Genomic DNA, 24,043 nt, shown 5'->3' on the forward strand with positions numbered 1-24,043 from the left:
CACAATGGTTAACCCAGGCCCTGCAAGAAGCAACAGGCAAGGGGACCAGTTCGACCAGTTCTCCACCACCGCCACCCACACAGCTGTGCCTGGCACTTGGACCTGTGCCCCAGAACCCTGGGCAGAACTGCCCCACCACCTACTCTCTCCTCTGCGGCTGGAAACCCAAGCACAGGTCTCCAAGAAGACCATCTGAAAGAGCATTACCAAAGGCCTCCCACCTCCCGGCCATCCTCCCAGCCATATTTCCAATGGGATCGCTCTGCACTTGTGGCAGTGCTCCCCTCCGGCAGAGCTGCCTCAGCCAGGCGAGATCATCCATGGGGACACGGGTCAGGGGTGGGCAGCCTTCCTTTCATTCCAGCTCAACCAGCCTCGAAACTCTGCTGTTGATCCACAGACAAGGCCAAGCCAAGAGGAGCTTGTGTCTTGCCCAGGCAGGTCCCCAGCGTGGCTACAGCTCCCTTTGGGGGCTGAGATGGATCTCCTGTGGGTATAGACCTGGGGCTGGCTGCTCCAGCAGGGCTCCAGACACAACAGGAGGTGTTCTGGGAAGTCACATCATAATCATCGTATTTCGCTTTCCAGAGCGGGATGTGGGGATTCATCCCGGTAGCCTGGAGCTGCGCCAGGATGCAGATGCCTGGTTTCACAGGACAGTCCCGTAACCAGATGCTGCTCACACAGATGAGTAGGTCACTCGCAGGGACAGATAGCAGGCACGGCTGCGGAGAGGACGCTGGTGAGCAGGTAACATTTCAGGGAAGGAAGATTTCAGGAACAATCCTGGACTAATCTTTTGTAAGGAACTGGCAGAGGAGGAGTTTAGAGGATGGCGTGCCTTCGTTATCAGGCATGCCTTCATTATCAGGCAGGCCTCTCATAAGTTTTTACAGAGGAGGTGACAGCTTAAGATGATCCATAAATGATTTACTACTCCCTGTTAAGACCATTTGCCCCTCTGGATGATGACATACTTGCCTCCTCCGCGCCTCCTCACCGCCCTCCGCACACCAGTCCTCTGGCTGAGTTTTCTTCCCACTTCGCCTCCTTGCTTTTGAGCTGCTTCGTTCTTGAACTCGTTCTCCTGGGCAGCGATGTGCTGAAATCAAAGCGATGAGCTGAGCCCTTACGCAGCACAAACCTCCCATGTCACGCCACCAAGAGCTGCTGCTGGCCAGGCGCCGCAGGGAAAACCCCACAGTTCAGGTCTTAAATGATGCTGTAGAATTGGTGGGTGCCTACAGAGGAGCAACGGAAGGACCTTCACAACAAACTGAACTGTTGGGAGGTGGGAGGAGAAAAGCAGAAACCATCAGTGAGCGCAGATACAGGAGGGTGGATGGGGTTCAGTCTTCAATACACCTGGAAAAACTGCCTTGATTTGTTCGTAAAACCCCACCTACGGAAGAGCAGTCAATGCACCTCCTCGCCCCGTAAAGCCCCTGCTAATGATCACCCCTATTTGCACTAGGTAAAACCAAGGGCCCATCTCCCCAGCCGCCCCGTCCAGCGGCGCCCACCACCACGTCCCCACGGGCGAAGTTAGGAAGTTTCACGGCCGCGTGGTCAGACAGGCAGCGCCCAGCGGCTGGGGAAAGGTTCCCTGCTCTCGCTTCTCACCCCTCCCCTTCCTGAAAAAGCAGCGGCAAGTCACAGGCTCTCCTGCCTGCGCTCAGCACCTGGTTGTTATTTCTAATAGTGTTGTCCCAAAGTTTAAAGTACATCAACAGTTTCGGAGAGATGCACGAGGCTGCACAGAGGCAGGAGCCCTCTGTAACAGCGGGAGATGCTTTGCTGCGCCGAGATGCTGCTTGTTTGGCAATGGGAGAAGCAGCTACAGCCAGCCCGGACCAGGACTTGGTGCAAAGGATACGTGGCCTTTGCAAAAAGGAGGGAAAACCCTCTCAAGAGTCTCCAAAGTCATGGAGAACAGCAGAGCATGAAGAACAAAGCACGAAGAGCAGCTGTGGGAGACAGGAGCCACGGGCCCCCAGACACTCACCACCACGGGAGGTGTCAGAGCCTGTTCCCACCGGGCACAAGTCAGCCATCAGCCTCCTTTTTCCTCACAGACACCACGGACGACATCCTTTCGTATAATTTTTATCCCAGCCCTTTTTACTCCTTGTGGAGCAGTTTTCACGCAAGCCAAAATGAAACGGCAGAGCCTCAGAACAGTCTGCCTATCATTAAAAAAATCGCCATCCCACAGGGAAAGCGGGACACTTGATTTTCTTAAGTCTAAAATTACTCGGTCCTCACACCTTGCTTTGCTTTATCTTTACCCATTGCTAAGCGGAGGGGAAGTGCAAAGGCCCCCGCGCTTCTCCCTGCAGGTCTGATTGAAACCCATCAAGGAGCTTCCTGGGACGGGGCTAGACTCAGCATCCCACTGGAGTCCGCAGAGAAAAACGGGATCTGGCTTCAGAGCTGGCTCAGCACCGAGGGACCTTCCCCCACAAAACCAGAGGAGGCCGAATCCAGCGTGGCTCCCCGGCACGAATGGAAAATCCCGGTCCTGCTCCTTTGTATCTCTCTAAATACAGAGGACGTTTGCACCGCACCATGGGGTTAACAGCTCAGTCCCAAGGCTTTTATGGACAACTCATCCCTAGACCCTTCAGACATCAAAAGGACCTGCCCGTTTCCCACCCCATCGCCTCTCCTGGCTCATTACGGCATCCTGCACCTTCTTCTGGGTTTAAGCCCTAGAGCTAACAAGCAGGCCATCACGGCAATTCCCTACGGCAGGTAATGCGTTAGCCTAATTTTCCTCTCCCCAGAGGATTAGCAAGGCTGTAATAGCACTAAATAAATTCACTAATGGCAGATTCTCAAGACACTTTGTCTGGAAAACCTGTTTACAACTTACAGGCTGCAGCCTGCAAATTTGGCTTTATTATCCATTGACACTGCTGAAGGGAGCTGCTCCCCAAACACGGTGATTGGATCTGAACGAGACGTGTCCTAGATCATTAACCAGGCAATGAGAGGTAATTAAACACCTGCCTGGAAAGGCAACCTTCACACACAGGGCAGAGCCGAAGAAGCACCCCATGAAATCAGGGTGGGAGATCAGAGCTTTTGGGGTAGGTTTCTCTCATGTCTCCCCCAAAAAAGCTGCTTCGCTCGAACGGCAGCGCCCTGGAGAAGGGACCGTCCCCGCCAAACGCTGGGCTGAAGCGCCAGGCAATGGGCCCAGGGCAGGGTGATGGAAAGTTAGACGCGAGGACAGGTTTTGCTCTCTCCTCTCTGCCTCCACGCTCAAGTGCGGCACAAAGGCCCTGTAATGTGCGAAACCACCTGCAGGATGTTATTTGGTAGGTGGTGGCCAGCTGGAACCTGGAACAGCTCAAAGGCACACCTGCTTGGGAGAAAAAACTCCTGGCCCTGGTACAGACAGCTGAGCAAAGGAGAAGGTGTGCGGAGCAGAGGGGGCCAGGCTGGAGCCCCCCGTTTGGCGAGACCTGGAGGGTGTCAGGAAGGAGGATGCTCACACACCAGCGGGGAAGGATCCTGCTCTCACACTCCCTCCAAACCAAACCGAGCCCATGGAAGGGCTCCACCTGCAGCACAGGGCTAGCGGGAGAGGAGATAAACCCTCCTGGGTGACCAAAACACGGAGCAGAGCGGTGACAGCCCCCACAAACCGCCCCCCAGGCGGGAGGGCAGTGCCGGTCCCCAGCCCATCTTTGGGGACGGCGGGCGCCGCAGCCAGGAGCATCGTTGAGCCGGGGTGGCTCACACCCCCCGCCGCAGCCTGCCAGCCCGGAACCCCCGAGCGCTTTTCGAATCAGACCCAAATCTCCTGCAAAACTCCGTTTTTGAGCTGCTGCTGGCTGATTTGGTGCCAAGTGGTTGTGTCACAGGCAGGGACCAGAGCGGGATGAATCTCTCTGCCACAACTAATTCTGCTCCACCTTCCCCGACTTAATTTGATGCTCTGAGAAAATTAGACGCTCTCCCACTTGAGTGGAAAAAGGCAAGCACTGAAGGTAATTTAAAGGCTTTGATGCTGCTCTTTAGTCATTCGGGCACCACAGCCACGGCACAGCTCCCCGGACTGACCACGGGCTGGGGACGGGAGTCACTAATCCCCATGCACAGCGTTGTGAGCCTCGGGCAAACCGCCTTGTCTGTGCAGGGACACCGCCGTCCCCCAGCCCAGCAGGGAAGGGGAAGAAAACTCTTTCCAGAGCGAGAATTTTAACTTTAATAACCCCAACACCACGGGTGCCCAGCAGTGGAGGAGGTTGCCAAAGATCATAGCGCGGCAGTGCCTAGAAATGCTAAGCACAGCCCGGGACCTTGGGTCGGAATTTGAATTTGATGGCACTGGAGCACATGAAAGCTGGGCCCAAGGCCACGCGCGCACCAACAGACATGCAAACTGCACCCTTTGAGAGTGGTTTTAAACCTCCCCCTCTGAGACATTACTGCTTTTTAGGCCAGAGGTGGGAAGGTTTTCACCCCAGGATACTCGCGGCAGCCCAGAGAAGGGCTGGGGACGCGGCGGGGAGGACGGACACAGCCGCCTCCCTCCCACGCAGGAATTTGCACTTGGGTTTAGCTGGAACCCAAACATTGTAATCTGGCGCTCAGCACAGAGCAAGGCGCTAATCAGTCGCTCCCCGCTGCAAAAAGTAAATCCCCAACACAAACAAAAACAAAGAGCGAGTCCAGAGGAGGCCGCAAAGATGCTGGGAGGGCTGGAGCCCCTCTGCTGTGGGGACAGGCTGAGAGAGCTGGGGGGGTTCAGCCTGGAGAAGAGAAGGCTCCGGGGAGACCTCAGAGACCCTTCCAGTCCCTAAAGGGGCTCCAGGAGAGATGGGGAGGGACTCTGGATCAGGGAGTGTAATGACAGGACGAGGGGGAACAGTTTTAAACTGGAAGAGGGGAGATTTAGATTAGACATTAGGAAGAAATTCTCTCCTGTGAGGGCGGTGAGCCCCTGGCCCAGGTTGCCCAGAGAAGCTGTGGCTGCCCCATCCCTGGAGGGGTTCAAGGCCAGGCTGGACGGGGCTTGGAGCAACCTGGGCTGGTGGGAGGTGTCCCTGCCCAGGGCAGGGGGTGGCACTGGGTGAGCTTTAGGGTCCTTTCCAACCCAAACCATCTATCATTCCATACCACTGCAGGTGTTTGGGCTGGATGCTCTGGAGCAAGGACCTCCCAGCTCTGTCCCCACCCAAATCCCACCACAATCCACTTCCACAGGAGACAGGATTGTCGCAGTGAGAGCAGCAGTGACCCGAACAGCAGCTGAGGGAACTTTGCAGCAGGAGAGCAAAAGACCGAGCCTCTCCTCAGACACAAAGCAGGACACTCGGGGCGAGGAGACCTCACCCGCGGCAGAGGGCCAGGGAGCGGCTGCATTTCACAAACCTGTTCACCTTCGGCGTGGTTTGGGTGAGCCCGAGAAGCGAGAGCCCGGCACGAAGCTTTGCTGTAGGCGTGTCCCTGCAAACCGCTGCGAGATCAGCTCCCAGAGCACGGCGTCACTCCACACCGAACACTCCCAGTGCCAGGGCCGGGGGTGGCCGGGGCAGGTCCCAGGAAGAAGAGGGACACAAGAAGTGACCCAGGTTTCTGCAGTGCTGCCCGGCACTTCCTCGATGGGGAGCAAGGGAGGGAGGAGACGGCAGTGCCGGCACCCAGAGCTGCTGCTGCTCCTGCCCCAGCCCCAGGAAAGCTCAGCGCACAGGAGTGCCTGCGAGCCCACCTCCGCCGGGAAGCTTTCAGGGTCATTATCAGCTTCCTATTACATCCTATCCTTCCTCTTGGAGTTTCCTATTATACGCTGGGGGCACCCACCTTGCACTCCTCCCACCCGGATCAGAAAGGGCTCTTCTTTGGCAGGCAAAGCAACCTCCAGCTGTTCTTATGCTTGAGAATAGCAATCCAGTCCTGAAGAAAAAGAGGAGCAGCCAAATACAATCAAGATTGCATTAAATCACTGCTTTAAGTGAGCAAACTCCCAATTTACATCCTGGGCTGAACACCGTGGGGTATTTGTGCTCGTAGCTCTAACGGGGCAGGTGACAAGAGCTATGCGGGAGCACAGACATCTCTAGACAGATGCATCTTCTCCCAAAAACCAGTTCTACTCACTCCACTAGAGGTGGAAAAGGACTTCCCACTCCCCAGCTCCAGGAACCGTAGCCCTTTACTGCCAGGTGCATCCCACACCGGCTGCCAGAGCATCCGGATAACGCAGCCACAAAGGCCTGGAGAACTCCCTGCCGGTGCTCACCTGGGATGCTCTCCACCCGAAGCAGCTTGGATTAGACAGCAATGATTTTCTCCAGCAGCACAACACCTTCAGTTAAAAATATCCGCAATTCCTTGTTTTAAAGGAGGCAGAGACTGTTATTTAGGAGCTCTCAGGCCAGACTATTACCATCCCAGGTGTCACCTCTCATTTCTCTTTTAACTGCCCGGTTTGTCTCATACTAATCATTTCTCATACATGCCATGAGTCCCTCAGGACCTATCCATTGTCACTAGACCCCCCGGAGCGCACGACCAGAAGTGAACACTGCCCAAGACACAAGTGTATCTCTGACGGTGGGGCCGAGGGCCACGATGTCCTCTTTTAATTGATGCAATGATACCAGACATGGCTAGCTCAGCCTGTAATTAAAATTCCAGCGCTAAGCCCAAAGATACTCCACAGGAAAAGTTGATTGAAAGCAATAATCTTGACCGTTCTGCTGGAGCTTCCTGTTTGAGGGCAGTCACATGGCCTGCTTGCCAATTAATTCACGGAAAGGGAGCAAACGCTTTGAACAGTGCAGCAGCCTAATGAAAGACCAGAGCAATAAGGAAGCAGGTTTCCAAGCACCATAAACCAGTGCTCTGCATCTTGCTCCGGCAGTTTCAGGCACAACACTTGCCGGTTCCAGGGGAATTGGTTTGCTCTGTCACATCAAACACTTCACCTTCCTGCGCTGTTCCCTTCTAACTGCTGCTGTCCAAGCCTCGCCTTTGCCATTCCAAGCTCCATCCCAAGGCTAAGAACCTCAATAAAACTTTTCAGTCTGGTTTTCATCATACAGGTGACTTGAATAACAGTATTACTTTCCCCCTCCCCCCCTTTCTTTTTTTTTTTTTTTTTTTTTTTTTTACATTTTTTCCTAGTGCCTCATCAGTGCCTTCCACATTATTTAAGTCACAACACAGTTTACAAACCCCACTCTGCTCACTATTAACATCAAAACAAATAAGCCAAGTTACCTCTGAGAATGCTGCATGTTGTTATCTGAGCCTTCAGGCAGAGGATCCTCCTCCAGAACTAAGTGGCCATTCCAGGGGTTAAGTAGCCCCAGGTGATGGCGTGACCTTGATCCTCTGAACAGCTTGGGAAGCAAAGAGCGCTCCATGTTCTCAATGCTCGACATAAACTACACGCCTCAGAGGTCAGGAATAAAACTTTATTGTTTTCAGATTTCTTATCTGCGTTCAACTAATCAGTTATCTGTCAAAAAGATGTTTAACATGAAGAGGCCAATTGCTCCTAGCTTCTTGTAACAGTAATCAATTAGAAAGTGGCGGCAGCACAAGTTTCACTGGAATCAATCCAGGCACCACATAGATTTGTGGCAGGAAAGCAGAAAGGAGTTTGGTTTGCAAACCAAACAGAACAGTTCTCAAAGTGATTTGATAAAAAAAGACAAAAAGGGGAGAGAAGCTCAGATTAACATACACAGAAAGAGGTACCACGAAGCAGATCAACCAGCTGATGTCTGCGCCGGTCATTGCGTCACCTTCCCTTGTCTAAATTGTCAATTCCTCCATCCATCTGACATGCACCTTGCATGGAAAATTCCCACAACAACAATCCAATCATTTTAAACAGTTCTTCTGTTGCCACCCCTATTAACTCTGATGCCTAAAAATGGAGAAACAATGCAGAGTCAAGACACCCGGTGCAGAAGAGTTAAGGCAGCTAGAACAAACTGCTGTTTCAGCTTCCAGCTACAGACTGAGTGAAAACCCAAACATTGCTGGTAGAAACTTCCAAATACTTTATTTAGGAACAGTTCTGCCCATGTGCTGTGTGGTGGCTTTTTTTCCTGTTTAAATGATCACAATTATGGAATTATCTGCATTGTGAAAGTGCCTATCACCATAGCACCTGGGCGCTTTATAAAAAAAGCTGTCTGGCATGACAGAGAAGATCTATCACTCAAGAACCTACCGGGCTCCTGTTGCTTATTCCTCATTTCAGGTTTATCTACTGACCAAGGATGTAGAAAAAGCAACAGATGAACTCCAGAAAAAGATCACCTTGTTTTCAGGCAAGGTTTAGATCAGAAACAATATGAACACTGAGAGACCCAACTTCCCATGAAGAGCAAGTCACTATTTCTAAAGCCACCCACGAAGCAAGTTTCCCAGGAAAAGCCTTGCAAGGATAGGTTCTATACTGTACTTATTTAACAAAATGTGTATCAATAATGAAGAATCAATCGTCCCAGAGTACAAACTCACGTTATACTCCACCACAACTGCGATAACCACTAACATTTGGAAAGGTGTTTGTTATCCTTATCAATAAGGAAAGAGGCTCTATTTTGTCATTTCTGAATATCACGTTTTTAAAAAATACAGAGACTTCTCTTTACATAACTATAGATGCTTCTCAGTGGGGACTGGGAGTGGAAAGGGAAGAGAAGTTAGCGCCCTTGGCTAGTGTTTCATAGCCTTTGTGCAGGCAGCTTCACCTTGCTGGTTTAGTTCTGCATCTACTTTTGCCTCCGTTTCCCCATCACACCCAGATTTCTAGACCAAAATACCAAATTACAGTGTCAAATCACGGGGCGGAGGGAGGAAACAAATTCTACCTATGCCCTGGTCCATGCTAAGATGTATACCAGCCCTGAACAGGCCACTGGTCACAAAGCAAGCTCCAACTTCCCCAAACAGAATGGAATTTCTCCGTGGTCCAGATTATTTTCAGCTATTTATAGTGTACGTATGTTTCCAAATAGGTTGTTTGTCTTTAATATACTGGGAGAGAATGTAAGTGCACAGACATATACACAGAACACAGGGAAGAAGATGGTAAAACCTCCCTCTGTCGGTTTCAGGTGCAGATATTTGTGTCCTAGAACCTCTTGGAGCTTCCCCATCAATACAAGATAAAACCTCTGCTCCTCTGGGGGTCCTGGTTAACTTTTGAATCCAAAGATGCCCTTTATATATCCTGTGAGGCCACTCTTGGCCTTCTGCTCCACCTTGTCCTCCAGAGGTGGGAAAGCAACATGATTAAGGGCCAGGTCAAAGAACAAGGGTTTGCATGGAATGGGCTGGAAGCCCGGCGGGAAGTGCACGAGGCTGACTTGCTTGCTGACAAGAGAAGGATCCAGACAGAAAGTCTCAAACCGTTCCGAGAGGGGCTGAAAGAAACCAATACAGAAATGCAAATTAAGCAGATGTCAAATCAAAGCTGACAAAGGTCAAACAAGCAAAGAGGATTAAGCAGCAACTAAAGTTCCTTGAGTGACATCTTGGGCCCTTGGAAATGATTCAAACCCCTGTCAAATCATTGCTGCAGGACCTCTGGAAAACCTTCCCACGTGCAGGGAGAAAGCTAAATTTAAAAAAAATGAAGATGCCACTATGGAAGCTGCAAACAGCTGCCTAGCTCCTACCAAAGGAGCCCCAGCCTGTCAGTCATCTTCAGGACTTGCAGAAGGAAACCAAGCCTAATAAAAATCTCTTAAATACACTAGTCACAACAGAACTCCAATCAGCACGACATTTTTTTGAATTGTAAGAGACACTCAGGCAACAGGTTGAAATATTCATTAAGAACGTTACTGGAATTTGCCTGAGCTCTCAGCTCTTACCTTGCCATCCTTGACCTGAGATGGAGACTCAGTCTCATGAGTATCATTTGCATCTGCAAAATTGAAGAAAAAGTGGTAAGAATAACAGGCTACATCCTGGCATAAAGTAAGACTGTCTCAGAAGTCAGCTGCCCTCAAAGCTGAGCTATGAACCTTACTTTCTGGGATATGTAAGACAGTATTTTCTGCAGAAGCAGCTTGCTTTCTAGACTAAAAGGATCACATATATTTATCCACAGCCATGACAGCTTTCCAGTGGAAAAAAAAAAAAAAAACCAAAACATTTTCCAGAGCCTACACAGATCAGAGTGAAGGGGAAAAACAACTGGAACTTCGGAAATGAAATAAAAGGAATGAAATAGCTGCAGGGGCGTTATTCAAGAGACGTTAGAGCTCTAGTATAATTGTGCAACTCACCTAATATAGCTGCTGCTTGCAAGGAGTATTTCTCTGCATTGACTTGAGTGATCAGATCCTGAACATCAGGCAGCTCCTAGGTCATTAAAGAAAATTATTTGAGAGCCTGAAACATGTCGGAGTTTAAGAGTTAGGGCAAAGGTAAAACCTGACAAAGAAATTAAGTCCTAGTGCTGATAAGGCTTTTCAGAAGAGGAAAAGCTACAGCACAGTCCTTCAGGCACTACAGAAGTAGCATGACAGAAAGTGCAGATGTGAGAAAGTGTGGTAAATTGTTATGGAGTTGTTACAGCAAGTTGCAACTGTCAAGCAAGTGACCAGTTGAAGCATTTTCACATCACTAGGAAGTCTCTGCTATAGTGTGTCAAGCAGTCACACTTGTATCATCAAGCACACATACAAGCACTACTCCCTACTTAAAGATCAATCTTGAATTGTAATGGTCTGGCATCTAATTGACAATAAATACTGGGACAGAGCTTTTTCGTAAGCTTAAACTCCCGTCTACACACAGGATTGGGTTCCTACCTTCAAGCTGTTCGTATAAGCTCCAGCTCCTGACCGAACTTCGCGGGCATATTTCAGTACTCTTTCATACAAAACAAGAGCTTCGCTCCATTTCTTCACCAGGACATAGGACTGTGCAATGAAGAAACACCTGCAACAGTGAAGAGTGGCTCATTGACATGTGTGTCATCCATACCTTTTGCCAACTCAAATGCCTGATAAGAACAGATACTAATAAGAAGAACTGGCCAGTTTCCCCTTAGCATCCAGTCTTCATTTCACAAAAGGGCAGAGGAAACTACATCAAAGCCCTGTACAGCACATAGAGCTTTGGATTAATAACCTTTGAGGACGTAATGCCTGCTAAAGAAAACCTGGCTGTTTCTCAGTTACCTGTAAGCTTTGTACACAAGTGTCTTCAATCCAATCTCTTTTTGGAAATTCTTGTCCTCTTCTAGGCCAGGAAGCTGTGTCAGCTCCACGAGGTTCTGTGCAAAAGAGAATCAGAGGAACAAATTCAGGCGTTGTTTTCTTCTGGAATCTGCTAGAGTAAGAGAAAGCTGCCCCTTTTAACAAGTCAACAGTACACTCCCACGGAAATAGTTTCCAGTTTTCTAATTATTAGTATGCTAAACTAGTGAAGGCCACTCATTGAGACTTGTGCAAGTTTGCCTTCAGGACAGATTTCCTGACACAAACAGGAATTAGGACAAAGACTCCTCAGATTTCACATGAAGTAATTCTTTCATAAGGCATTTCCCTTTCCCATTCACAACTGTTTCAGCCACAGGCTCCCACAGTTAATAGAAAATTTATGTGAGAAATTGAGAAACTGCTTATGAAGAACAAGTACATTAGAAGTATTTTTAGTCGCTACTTTCTCTGACCAGCAGAAACTAAGGCAGCTATCAGGGTGACGCATAAAATAGTCATAAAACCTGTTTTAAAACTGCATTAGAGTGCACAACCAAGGGCGCCCATTTTCTGTTCACAACTAGAAGGGCTTTTTGTGTTTTATGTAGATGTTGAACATCTTCAACACGGTAACTGTAGGTACTCGGTTGCTCTTCAGACTTCACGGGCAGTTCATCTGCACTGCTATAGTTTCTACAATAACTTTTTGTGCAAAAGTTCTCCAGTTAGCATAATTAGTTTTGTTTTCCCAGCATTACCTGCAAGATGATATCGTAAAGACGGATCAGGTCCTGAGGCCGTGGTGTGCGCTTCCCATCCTCTTCCGACCGCTGCTGCTGCAGCAGTGCCTTCTGCAGAGACTTTGCCATGCTCTCGTTGCGCTTGATGGCCGTTGACAGCTTGATGTAAGTCAAATAACTAAAAAGATAAAAGATAAAATACTATTAGCAGACTGTCAGAACTACTCAGACATTACTCTTTGTTCTAAGATGATACTAGTAGGGGAAAAAACATCTGAAAGGTCAACATGAGAGTCTTAAGTAAAGTATTTTCAAAGCTGCATGAATCAGATCCTCATCCGTACAGTCAACCTTTGAGATCTGAGAGGCACAGAACAAAAAACCCATAAAACAAAACCAAACAAAAATAAAATCTTGACATAAGAGCATGATTTCTTCACGCTAGTATAGGTAGCAATGTTTGCCTATTACCTGTGTAAGTACTGGATGTTGGACACCTTCCCAGAATCATTTTCCAGAGAGTGTTCCCGCTGCTTCTGCAGAAATTGGGGACAAAAGACTGCATGATTTATTTAAAACTGGCAGCTGAGGGAAGAAAACATCAGAAACAACTCAAGGTTTGGGTAAACCAGGGAAGTTATAACAGACTTCCAAGCAAAAGAATGAGGGCTTCTACATTGCTATTCACCCTCCCCAGTTCTGAAGAGAATAAAATCAAAGGCAACAGACGTTTTTGCAGCTTTTTATTAAAGAAATCTCAGCCACTTTTACTGTTAAGGAAGTTGAAGATTAACACATCAGTCCCAAAAAAAAATCTCTATTTTATTGAAAGTAGAAACATTGATGTTTGCTGCTTACCTGGTCTGGTTTCAGATCTTCCCGAACAGCCTGAATGGCATCTCTGCACTCACTGAGTAAAGATTCAAACAAACGTTCCTTTGTTTCCTCATTTTCTGCCTAAGAGCAAAAGAAAGTTAAGACAGGTATCTATTAGAAATTTTTGTATTTTGCATCCCATGGTGCAAGAATTAACTGAGAAGATCAAACAAAGTTTCTCCCCAGTTGTGGCTTGAAGACCCATGGGTAGCTAGCACTCCAGCCTGTACCTCTCTGGAATACGTTCTAACGGACAAACCGACAGAAATTGCGGCGAATGTGGTCAGTGCTGAGAACTGAGCAGCACTGAAGGCCTAACACACACAGAGCTCTGATCGCCTCATCCCTGCAAGAGCAGCTTTCCCAGCAACTCCCATCCTTTCCAGGATGGCACCCACATTGCTCCGACAACAACTGAGGTTGGACTGCACTGTGGGAAAGGCCCAGTAACAGAAGAGCTGAGCATTACTGAACTGGCAAACTACCAATGCAGACTGCTCTTGTTACGCTGATTTAACTTTTCTCATGTGGTAAGAACACGTAGATGATTATCTTTCCTACACTCCCACTCTAGTGATGTTCACAGTGGCAATAATTCGCTTGTTTGAAGCATTTTTTAAAGCAACCCTGTATTTTACTAGCAGGATTGACCGAGTGCTTTTCTGCTGTCACCACAAGTTTTGTCAAAAAATTAAGCCGCTTTTGGCCTTCTGCCCCAAAAACAAAATCTGAAAACAACTTTTAAAAAACAAGTCGAAGCCTGATCTCTGCCTAATGTACTGGCATATCATGTACCCAATTAAACAATGCCCCCCAAACTGAACTCAGCTTCCCTTCAGGTGACAGAGGAGGTAACTAGATGGGGATCGCAAGACTCTTACTGATTCAGTAAGGAACACTGCCCAGAAACAAACCTCAACCTTAGCAATCAAAGGAGGGAGTAAAGTCTATCAGCACTCTGTTACACCACTTCCATGTCATGTAAAGCATAAGATGAACTTTGCTACAGCAAATTTGCAATTGACCAAATGAATAAAAATCTGTCTAAAGACATGCTCATTTGTTTCTCTTCAGTAGAGCTCTACAGTCTCTGCCTCTCCTCTTCTCAGGTTTGCAAATCCATTAAGGAATGTTATTTTTACTCCCTCACAAAGCCTCAGGTATCTTGACCCAAGATGAAGGCGTTTTCGGGGGTTTGGGGTTGGGTTTTTTTTGTGATTTGCTGCAAGAATTTTTCAGGTGGGACAAACTACTGAGAATAACCAGAGACGAGTCTGACGGCATTCTCAACCTCGCCCAGAGGAGCGCAGCAATTTCACTGTATGCACAAAAATGAAAACAGACACAGCTAGATCATCAGTCAAGCACAAACAGGGAAAGGGCTGGGCCGTGCAGTGAGACAAAGGCTTTCCTTTCTAAGCAAAAACTCCTAAGGTTAAACTGATTCCACATGTAAATACACATACGTTCTGATTTGGGAGATGTATCTTAGTTTTATGATGTGATAAGTGCTACAGCTGGTGATTCAAGTGCCCTGATAGAACAACACAGGTTCATCTTAAAGGGATCCAGGGAACTGAACCCACCTCTCAAAGTCTAGGAGTGCTCACTTCTAATTTTTCCTTTGTTCTAAAACTTGGCATATCATCTCTGAAATTTATTACCACCCATTTTTGCCACAGACCTAGTTACCAGAGATGACCACAGAATCCTTGAGACAATACCAGACAGAAGCACACTTCTGCCACTCTTCCCTTTAGCCTTCTCACTTCTACCTGGTTAGAGTCAATGAGCCCTTGAAGTCATGTATTCGAGTCTACAAAAAGGCTGACATAAGTAATTTTAAACTTGGATTCATATTTCAGTTTGGCTTATTTATTCTGTTTCACCCGCAACCAACAAGACACCGAAGGCAATGATATAATCGTGGTGAGAATCTCCATTTTTACACAAGACACACATTTGTGTTTGCTTCTAATCAAGCCCTGAAGAGCGGTGCTGTTATGTTAGGGTTTCAACTTAGTGAAGACTAGCAGAAAGGCGCCAAAGATCCCAGGAACCACAATGCATTTAGCTGAAGCTGTACTGCCCATCACAGCTGACACAGCAACTGCACAATTGCTTCCAAAAGGCCAAGTTTTAGCCCTTTGGGAATGTAAATACTGCTGCTGCGCGCTCAGCGCTCACCATTACTAGTTGTGATCCGGTACCACAAAACTCCTCTGTTTAGTCAGAGCTTCCAAGGAACACAAAGCAAGATGAAAACCAATTCAGATCATTGTTCTGCCGCTGCTTTATGGAACAAAGAAGGCAACCAAACCAAAAAGGCCCAAGTGCTAGCCTGGCAGGATGGAAATTAAATGAGGGAACGTTGAACTCTAATCTGCACTGCACTTCCACCTGCTGGCCATACTCATGTACTACCTACAAAAAAATAAATTCAGCAACATACAATTCATGACATTACAAGACTGGTTAACGCTAACATTTCCTAGCCAGCCATATCCTGCGTATCCTACTCGCGGTATATCTTCTCAACACTATCTCCTGCTCTTGACACTTGCCTTATACTTCTGCCGAGTTTTAATTTTGTCATTCAAATTGCCATTTATCCTCATTATTCTCCTGGTGATAAATGTTTTTTTGATGATGCAAAAAGCCCATCTTCAGTAGCAACAATTGTAACTAAAAATCCTTTCACTGCCTTTTCAAACAGCAAGGGTGCCATACACAGCCATTGGGAAGCAGAATACACCACCTGAGCAACATTTCCAAGGAAAAAGCTCCATGTGGAAAACTTGGCTGCAATACTGAAGTCATGCATAGTGCGTGCCACTGCAAGCATTTCAGAACTGTTACATTTGAAATTAATTTACATCCTGACATTTAGTAATCCTCTACCGCTTTTGAGGATTTGCATAAGTCAAGACGAGAATGCTATAAAACTCATAGCACCTGCTTCACCTGGCAAATTGCTTTTTGCTCCTGAAAAAAGGTGATGGATGCATATCTTTTTTCCTTTTGGTTGCTCTGAAGTCAGATCATTTGAGCAAGATACTTAAAGAAATGAGAACAGTAATTCAAAACCAATTACTCTTAAAATTGTAACCTTCACTTCCAAATGACTTACAAATAATCACGGTTATCACCCTGCCACTGAGAAATAGCACTTCTGGGCAGAACAGAGCGTTCAAAAGAGCAGTAATACTCAGAACAGACCTGCCAAGCTACCACTTAGCAGACTGTGGGTACTATCCCCAACTGACACTTCAGCTTTGGGTTACAGTCAATACTCACACTTTAACTTTTAGCCTTCCAACCCCAAGTTTGAGAAAAAGTATTATTTAAAAGCTTTTAGTCCAGGTATCGTGTATCATCTCACACACTGAAGGAAAGGGGATAGTTAGAACATCAGCACCAGAGATGGCTTCTAGGTTACCTGAGCAATTGCTGCTTCGTTGTCGGCCAGTCCCAGCAAGAAGATCCTCACTTTGTCTATCTTCACCGGAACAGTTCTTCCTCTCCATTCCACCTCGCTCATCGTGGCTGCCTGCTTTGCTCGAGTTTGGGTAATCAGCGCCTGTAGAGAAGAGACTGAACTTAGGAGCTTGAAGTTTAAGGTATCCAAAAATCGAACCTTTCAAATTCACATTAGAGTTGACTATTTTGAAATCAAAGGGCTTTTTAGGGAAGTGTGGTTTCCCCACAGAGCCCAGGCTTGCTTATTCTCTTCTCATACAGTTAATTTCTTCAATGGTATGCTGCAGTAATATTTACGCTTAACAGAGTGATGATGAAAGTTTCAACTTGAAGCAAGCAAATAAGTTACCTCCAGTTTTTCTGCAAGAAGACCTTCAGTGCCACCAGACCTCAGCCTCATCTGCATCAACTCATTCATAGCAGACTGGTCACCTGAGAGAATTAACAAATCAAGATCATATTTCCACCTGAGTTCACAAATTATTCTGATATAAAAAAGTTAATCAATAGATTTTATACTGGCAATCTGGGGACAAAGGGGATAAATTTGCAATTTCGTTTTGACTTCATAAGCAAACTACTGCAAACCAGTATTTTGTCTTTTTACACAAAACCACATGCACTGTTGCGAAACGAGAACATTTCTCCACTGCTAAAATGCCCTAGAATGTGTGCAGAATTTGCCCAAAATATTACGGACTCACTCCAATGTCACTTAGACCAGTATTTAACTATCAAGTCAATATTCCCTTCCTGTGAACAAGCCTTGCTCTTCGCTGGAGCTGAGGTACCCCCCCTCTTCCTTACCAATATTATAGGCACAGTAGCGAATGTTGGGCGAGATCTCTTCCACACGCTGGTTATACAGTACAGCTTGTTCTTCTGTGAAGGCATTGGCCAGTTTTTCATATATGGTCCTATAGCGAATAATACATATTAACACTGCAGTATGTATCATTTTGTGAGATGCTATCTTAAGGGAAGAGTTTGCGTCTCTAAACTGGAGCATGCTACTTCTTCAGTAGTACCTTCCAGTTAAGTGCATAATTAACTCAACAACTCATAGAGTTGCTGTACATACAGTCTATACGCTTATTAGACTGACCCAACATTACTTACTAAATGAAGCTGTTGAAGTGGGGAAACTCACTTGCATTTGTTGAAAGCCTCCATTGCTGCCTTCCACTCCTGGTGTTCAAAACGAAGCATTCCCGTGAGGTAAGCCATGTACGCCTACGGACAGCACAAGGGCAAGTTAATTTCCCCAAAACCACCAGCCCAGTTTGTACAACATTTAGAATGAAGGCTGCTGTGATGCCTACAGTAAGTGACTAAGCCTTGCCGTTTTCATTTGGTCTTCCCATGGAAGACAACTGATTTAGATTATGGGTTACTAGCTACCTACCTTTTTTTTCCTTTTACCTGACATTGCTACATTTCTAAGGAGATGAAAGCAAAGATGTTTCTTGCTTGTTACGCAATCAACACGGCCCGCTGATGTCACAAAACTTTTTTTTTTCCAGCAAAAAGCTACAAAATGGCAGTTTTAATTAACTGAGTACCACTACAGCCCCTTGTTCAGAGAGACTAGTGTCTTTAACGCTTTCTGCGTTCCAGGAACCGAACCCACAAGGGTTGTGTTCTAGGTGGCTACTTTAGGATATTAAAAAATAGACAACTCAATACATAAGCATAGTTTCTTAGGCTGTGTTGCATCACCTTAGTATCTATCAATTCTTTTTGCTTTTATTAGATGTACTGCTCTTTAAAGCAAGGATAATCACTCCATACACTTAAAAAACTTCTGAACGCCGGGTCCTTGTCTTGGCTGGTGCCACCAGTTATTTATGCAATTCCAGCAGCTGCACTAACAGTGAGTCCAAGCTATTCAATAGGAGACATTATCCAGTTTGAGAATGGTCAGTTTTGATTATCTATTGCTAGATGAGATTAATCTTTTCACCCAAAATCCAAAGGTTTATTGTTCGGCTTTTGCTGTAAGACAAAATCAAAGAATCAGTGGTTACCTGAGCTTCCAGCTTTGTTTTGGCATCCACTCTGTTACTTTCACACAGCCGCTCCAGCTCCTCAGCATGTTTCACAGCTTTGCGCAGGCGAGACAGCAAGTGAAATCGTTTGCGAGGCTCTGTGTTTGCTTCCTGTTTCAGCTGCATGGCATAACTCCAGGCTCTCTCTGCATCCATCAGAATCAACAGCAAATACCTACGGGACAGAGGAAGATGGATGAAAAAATAACGACATTCAAACAAGTATTACCACGCCACCACTAGTTCTTTTCCATGTGATCTGCAAAGTTTGGTAACAAAAGTTCAGCTTGGTTAATAAGAGGTAGATGCTTTTATTTCTTAACATTCTAAGCACACAAAGTCATACTATTCATGTTTCCTACTGTATTTCTCACTACAGAAAGGCAATTACCCAACCAAGGAAGAAAATTCGTTATCATTCTGGAGCACCACTGACATTGCGAAGACAAAGGGATTTATAATTTTATGTTGCTCTTCAAACTGGTTCAATACGGGCAAACATGTCTGTTTTCCCACCAGCTAATTCTATAATAATTAATGCTAGAATGTATCTGGCTTCTTAACAAGACAGGTGAAGACAGTATCATGTTTTCTTTCCCCCACAAGAAAAGACAAGACAGCAGACACTTCAAGTGTTTCTAAAAGATGGGAAATGACCCCAAGATCCTGGCTATTCTTCACATACTCTATCAGACAAGCATTCTGACAAATTTTTTAAAATGTAAGTAAAATTTGCAATCCAATATTTCTGTTGAAAGGGAAGGGATTATGTCCCCAACCACAACCTTGCTGGCTACACCATTTACATTATCAGCATTCACATGGCTACTGTGCAACAGATCTGAATACGCATTTCTTCTTTAATATCAAATTTACTGATTATGAAAAGAAGCCATTTTAGCAACTGAGGGAAGAGAAGGAACTGGCTGCTGCTGCTCCTTCTTCTCCCACTTGTTCACATGATGAAGCAGGATCTGAGCAGTGCCTCTTCCCCCCACGCATTGCAGCCTGAACTTTTATCTTTTATTAATAATAACACACATCTCTGAAAAGAAACGTTTCTGAATATATTGTACAGAACAGTTTTCCACCACATCCACATGAAAATAAATTACTGAAATGAAAGAAATTATCCACTAATACACTGAATGCTCGATTCCATCCAGTACCTGTTGTCTGAGAGAATCTCTTCAGTTACTTTCTTCCCAGTGAACTTGTGCCTGTTCCCCATCTTGAAGTTGAGAGTTTTTCGGAGCCGCCTTAGCCTGCGGGAGCAATAACCCCTAGAATACAAGAAAGGTAAGAAGACATGCAATAATTCCTGATCCTGAAAAATCAGAATTATGTTCTCCCTACTGTCTAATTGCTTTACGTATGTTTATCGAACACTCAGTTCTGGAAGAGTATAGTGATTATCAGTGAGGTCTTAACAAACAAGCTCTCAAAGGACAACAGAGAAACAAGAGCCAGTCTGTATCCTCCTAAATGGCGCAGCCACAGAACATTATGTCTAATGAATTAAAAAATTGTACATTGCTTCATATGAAGCAATCTGTCAAGGGGTATTTACTTGGCAAATCATTTTTGTTGCCTGCTACAGTGGGTTTACATTTTAAATAAAGTAAGCAAGTCACAGGAGTAACTCAAGCCATCCACACAGCTTACTAACCTGTACCTCTGGAAGTCTCCATGTCGCAAACCGTGCTGCTGCTGAGACTCCTTCACAATCTGAAGGACTGCGATTTGTGTTAAGGCAGATTGACAGTACAGTCTGTTACCAGTTCTTTATTCTACGCCAAAATAACGGAAGGGAACTCTATAGGTTCCACTAAGCAAATACACTTTGAACAGAGGGGTACCCAAAAACCTCCTAAAAATGCACAGCTGAGAGAACCGATGGTCCTAAAACACATCATGATTCCACTGCTTACTTCAGAGCTTTATGACTGTCATCAAGGCCAGGATTAAGACATACCACAAGCACCTCCTCTTACGGACAACCACAAGAGCTCATTTCAGGATAATAAGCTATGCCAACAGACACATCTAGGCTAATATAACTGACTTCCCTAGCTACGCTACGCTACCCCCCCAGTCACACTTGTGACACAGTTTTCTTGGCAAAACTGAAATAGAGGGAAGCTTTCCTGCCCTTAAACGTTCCATCTCTCAGGGAAAGGACAGAAGTACACTGAGCAGAATCACCGCGACCTTTCTGACACAGATTCCACAAACAAACTGGTTTCTGAATACAGAGAACCTCATAAAAAGACCTTCTGGGAAGTATTCAGGGGGCTTATTTTCTACTCAATTTTTCAACACATTTCTAGTCTTACTGTACGTCACCGTAAGAAGTACTCCGTGACAGAAAGCACTGGCCTGTGACTTGCAACAGCATCACTCCATGATTTCATATTCGCTGATTTACAAGCACCCTGTACTTAGTTACGCTATCAAATAAAATCATGCCGTATTCTAGTAAATTTGATGATGTTAATCAGTCAGTTTACAAGGCAGATTATTTTATGAAATAAAATCTCCGTCATAAAGAAGAAATCTCTGTGCTATATATACTTATATCCCAAAATTTCCCTTTTAAGCTTTAACAATAAGCCATAAAAAACACAGAAACAAAGCCTGACTTACAATGACCCCATCAAAAGAAACACTATTACTACAGCTAGAGAAAAACAAGCCACCAGACTTTTAAAGTCTAAAACAGCAGATCTCTATCAAAGTGTTTTCTTATAATTACACCTAAAAGAAAATCTCTTTCATTTAAGTATTAAGAACCTGCATCAATAGTTATTACACTGAGTTAGTTTGCATCTGTGGAACAAATAAGCCAAACCCTAAGCAGGGCACACACTCCTCATCCTCACTGTCTACCTAAGACTTTTTTCAGACTATCTTTCAGCCTGTGCACTGAATTTATAACCCCCATTTTATTTACCCTTTCGCTGATTAAGATATTCCTAAAGTTACCAGGGTGATTACCATACCTCCATCTTACGCTGCAGTTATTAACTTTACAACACCTGCCATATGCTAAATGGAAAACTGCACCCTTATTTCATTTGGGTTTTCCTCTCACCCAGAAGATAAAACTCAGCTCTATCACAGCTGTGCAGCTGGACTAGTTTCACATGGAAGTTTCACACACAAAAATGCCATGAGCTTTACATGCCACATCAGATTTCAGAAGTGCTAAATCTGGAAGAGCCAGTCTGCCATCTCTGCGTACCTGTTAGATTTATTCTATCCGCTATTGCCCGCTTCAAGCATTAATATTACCACCAGATTACCAACAGCCTGCTCTTATCTACAGTGCGCAGCCTAGCACAGACTTCTGCTTTGAAGGCTGACGACAGCTGTCATGCGGTTCGGAAAGAGAAACTGCAAAGGTAAAGAACAAATCCATGATTCAGAGATGCAAAGCTGGCTCCCCACCTTCATTCAAATCAAACACTCACCACCAGGGATGGTGCAGATGCCTCCGGGTTAGCCCAGGCCATCGCACTGACACTCTCTCAGGCCAGCATCACCCAAGACCCCCGCGGCCCCAACACCAAGGCTTACAGACCACTCTCCTACCAGCATCACCCAGGACCCCAATCCCATGGCTCACAGCCTGCTCTAACACCAGCATTGCCTGGGAGCCCCAAGCCCAGGGCTCACAGCCTGCTCTGAGGCGAGCATCGCCTGGGACCCCCGGGGCCCCGACCGCAGGGCTCACAGCCCGGCTCCCACCTGAGGCTCGGATCAGTGCGGCCTGGGCGGGCCCGCCGCCCTCAGCAACACCTCTGCACAGTGCACAGGGCAGGGGAGCCTCCGCCGTCCCGCCCGGCCCTCTCCCGCGGGGAAGCAAAGGCGGCCGTGCCCGCCCGCCCAGGGCCTGCCAGCCCCCGCGCTCCCCACAGCGGCCGCCACGTCCCCCCGCCGCCCACGGGGCCGGGCCTGCCACGTCCCCCCCGCCGCCACCGCCGCGGCGCAGGATGCTCTCCAGGCCCAGGCTGTCGCCGAGGCTGCCAGCCTGCGGTCCCGTCGGCCTCTCGTTCTCCTTGTTCTCCTCCGCGCTGCCTCCTCCTCCTCCTCCGCCACCGCCGCCGCCTCCTCCTCCCCGGCCGCCGCCGGCGCCCTGCCGCTCCGCCGCCATCTTGCGCCCGGGCCGCCGCCGCCGCGGTGCATCCTGGGCCGGGGGAGGAGAAGCACGCGCCAAGGCCATGGCGAGCGCGGCCGCCGCGGGGGCAGACGGGATAGAGGAGGACCAGGGGCAGGATGGGGTGGGCGAGCTGGCCCCCAGGAGTGGCGACCCGGGGGTGTGAGCCCGTACCCGGCGCTCACAGGGTTCGGGCACATCCGTCCCCGGCTGGATCGGGCGGTCCTGACTCCTACATCCAACCCGGGCTGACGCCCCCCAGCCCCTAAATCAGCCCCCAGGATCGGGCCCCTAGCCCTGTCCCCCTCTTCTGCCCCAGGGTCACACCCCCCCCACCCCACCCCCCCAAGCCCTGACCCCTTCATTCACCTCAGGGCTAACCCCCCAGCCCCCAATTCAGCCCCCAGGATCGAGCCCTCCAGCCCCATTCCCCTCCCTGCTCCAGGGTCACCCCCCCAGCCCTGACCCCCAGCCCCCAGAATCAGCCCCCACCATCGGGCCCTCAGCACCATCCCCTCTTCTGCCCCATGGTCACCCTCCAGCCCTGTCCCCCTCACCCATCTGGGCCTGACCCCCTCCCAGCCCCCAAATCAGCCCCCAGGATCAGGCCCCCAGCCCCGTCCCCCTCCTCTGCCCCAGGGCTGATGGCCCAGGGTCACCACCAGCCCTAGGACCAGCCTCCCCCCCCCCAGCCCTGTCCCTCTCACCCACCCAGGGCTGACCCCCACAGGCCCCCCATGTATCTGCTCAGCCCCTAGCTAACGGGCTGGCTCTGATCTCAGAGCTCTCCTTCCCTGCTGTGGACACAAAAGCTCCAAGGGGAAAAAGAAAACCCAAGTCCTCAAGCTGCAGCTTTCCAACGCAAACGTTTTAAGCTGTTTCTGTGTGCTTTTGGTTTCCACCGCACCTCCCAGGGATCCATTCCCTATCGAAACCAAACTGCGTTTCAGGACGATGCTCAATCCAAGCAGAGACATGGCAATCGAAGCATGTTTTACACCAGCGACTGCTCCTCTCTCGTGGCCCTGGTGGTTCAGACAGGCTTGGATGAGGCTGGCACTGCAGCACCCGCGTTCAGATGCCCCAACACAAACACGTGCATGTCGCACACCAAGGGACCCGCTCCAGCAGCGGAACGGCCGCCAGGTTCAGCAGGGGCACGTTTCTGCCATGCCACCTTCCTCGTACGCTGGCACGAAGCTTTGCTGCTCCTCTGGACTCTGTAAGTGGGAGGATAAAACTGTCAGCTGCTGGCTGGGTGCGTGGATTCCTGCTAAAGGGCTGGCTCTCCTCCTCCCCAGGGCAGAGGGAGAGGAGGACAACACAAACCTGTAACATGGCATCCGGCAGAGCCTCTGGTGGGAGCCTTGCAGTGAGGTGGTGGGTCTGAGCTGCCTTTGGTGTGGCGGGGAGAGCTGCGGACAATAAATCCACTGAGGGTTACCCCGCTCCAGAGACTCACACCACGCATGGACCATCCCTGTGCCACCAGCCCCTGAAGCCTGTGAGGGTTGGTAGCCTTACACCATGCCTTTTGCATTTGTCCAC

At 47.8% G+C, this 24,043-nt stretch overlaps 2 protein-coding genes across 2 annotated transcripts in view; both read right to left on the bottom strand.

The window, feature by feature from the left end:
* The window catches only part of EVPL (envoplakin), a 35,810-nt gene extending 30,323 nt beyond the window's left edge, over positions 1-5,487 (bottom strand). The window contains exon 1 of the mRNA XM_063352468.1: positions 5,386-5,487. The gene's annotated coding sequence lies outside the window, so the exon portion shown is untranslated. The remainder of the gene's footprint in view (positions 1-5,385) is intronic.
* Positions 5,488-7,419: 1,932 nt separating this feature from the next.
* SRP68 (signal recognition particle 68) lies at positions 7,420-22,505 on the bottom strand. Its single transcript, XM_063352250.1, has 16 exons — positions 22,336-22,505; positions 20,006-20,072; positions 19,506-19,619; positions 18,316-18,511; positions 17,439-17,521; positions 17,096-17,205; positions 16,638-16,720; positions 16,248-16,388; positions 12,791-12,889; positions 12,404-12,468; positions 11,951-12,110; positions 11,172-11,266; positions 10,800-10,929; positions 10,272-10,347; positions 9,855-9,907; positions 7,420-9,401 (listed from the first exon to the last, which is right to left on the bottom strand). The coding sequence occupies exons 1-16, from the start codon at positions 22,490-22,492 to the stop codon at positions 9,174-9,176; spliced, it is 1,857 nt and encodes a 618-aa protein (XP_063208320.1). The 5' UTR covers positions 22,493-22,505; the 3' UTR covers positions 7,420-9,173.
* Between the last annotated feature and the right edge of the window lie 1,538 nt (positions 22,506-24,043).

The sequence above is a fragment of the Chroicocephalus ridibundus genome, chromosome 14 (assembly GCF_963924245.1).
Source record: "Chroicocephalus ridibundus chromosome 14, bChrRid1.1, whole genome shotgun sequence".
Lineage (NCBI taxonomy): Eukaryota > Metazoa > Chordata > Aves > Charadriiformes > Laridae > Chroicocephalus > Chroicocephalus ridibundus.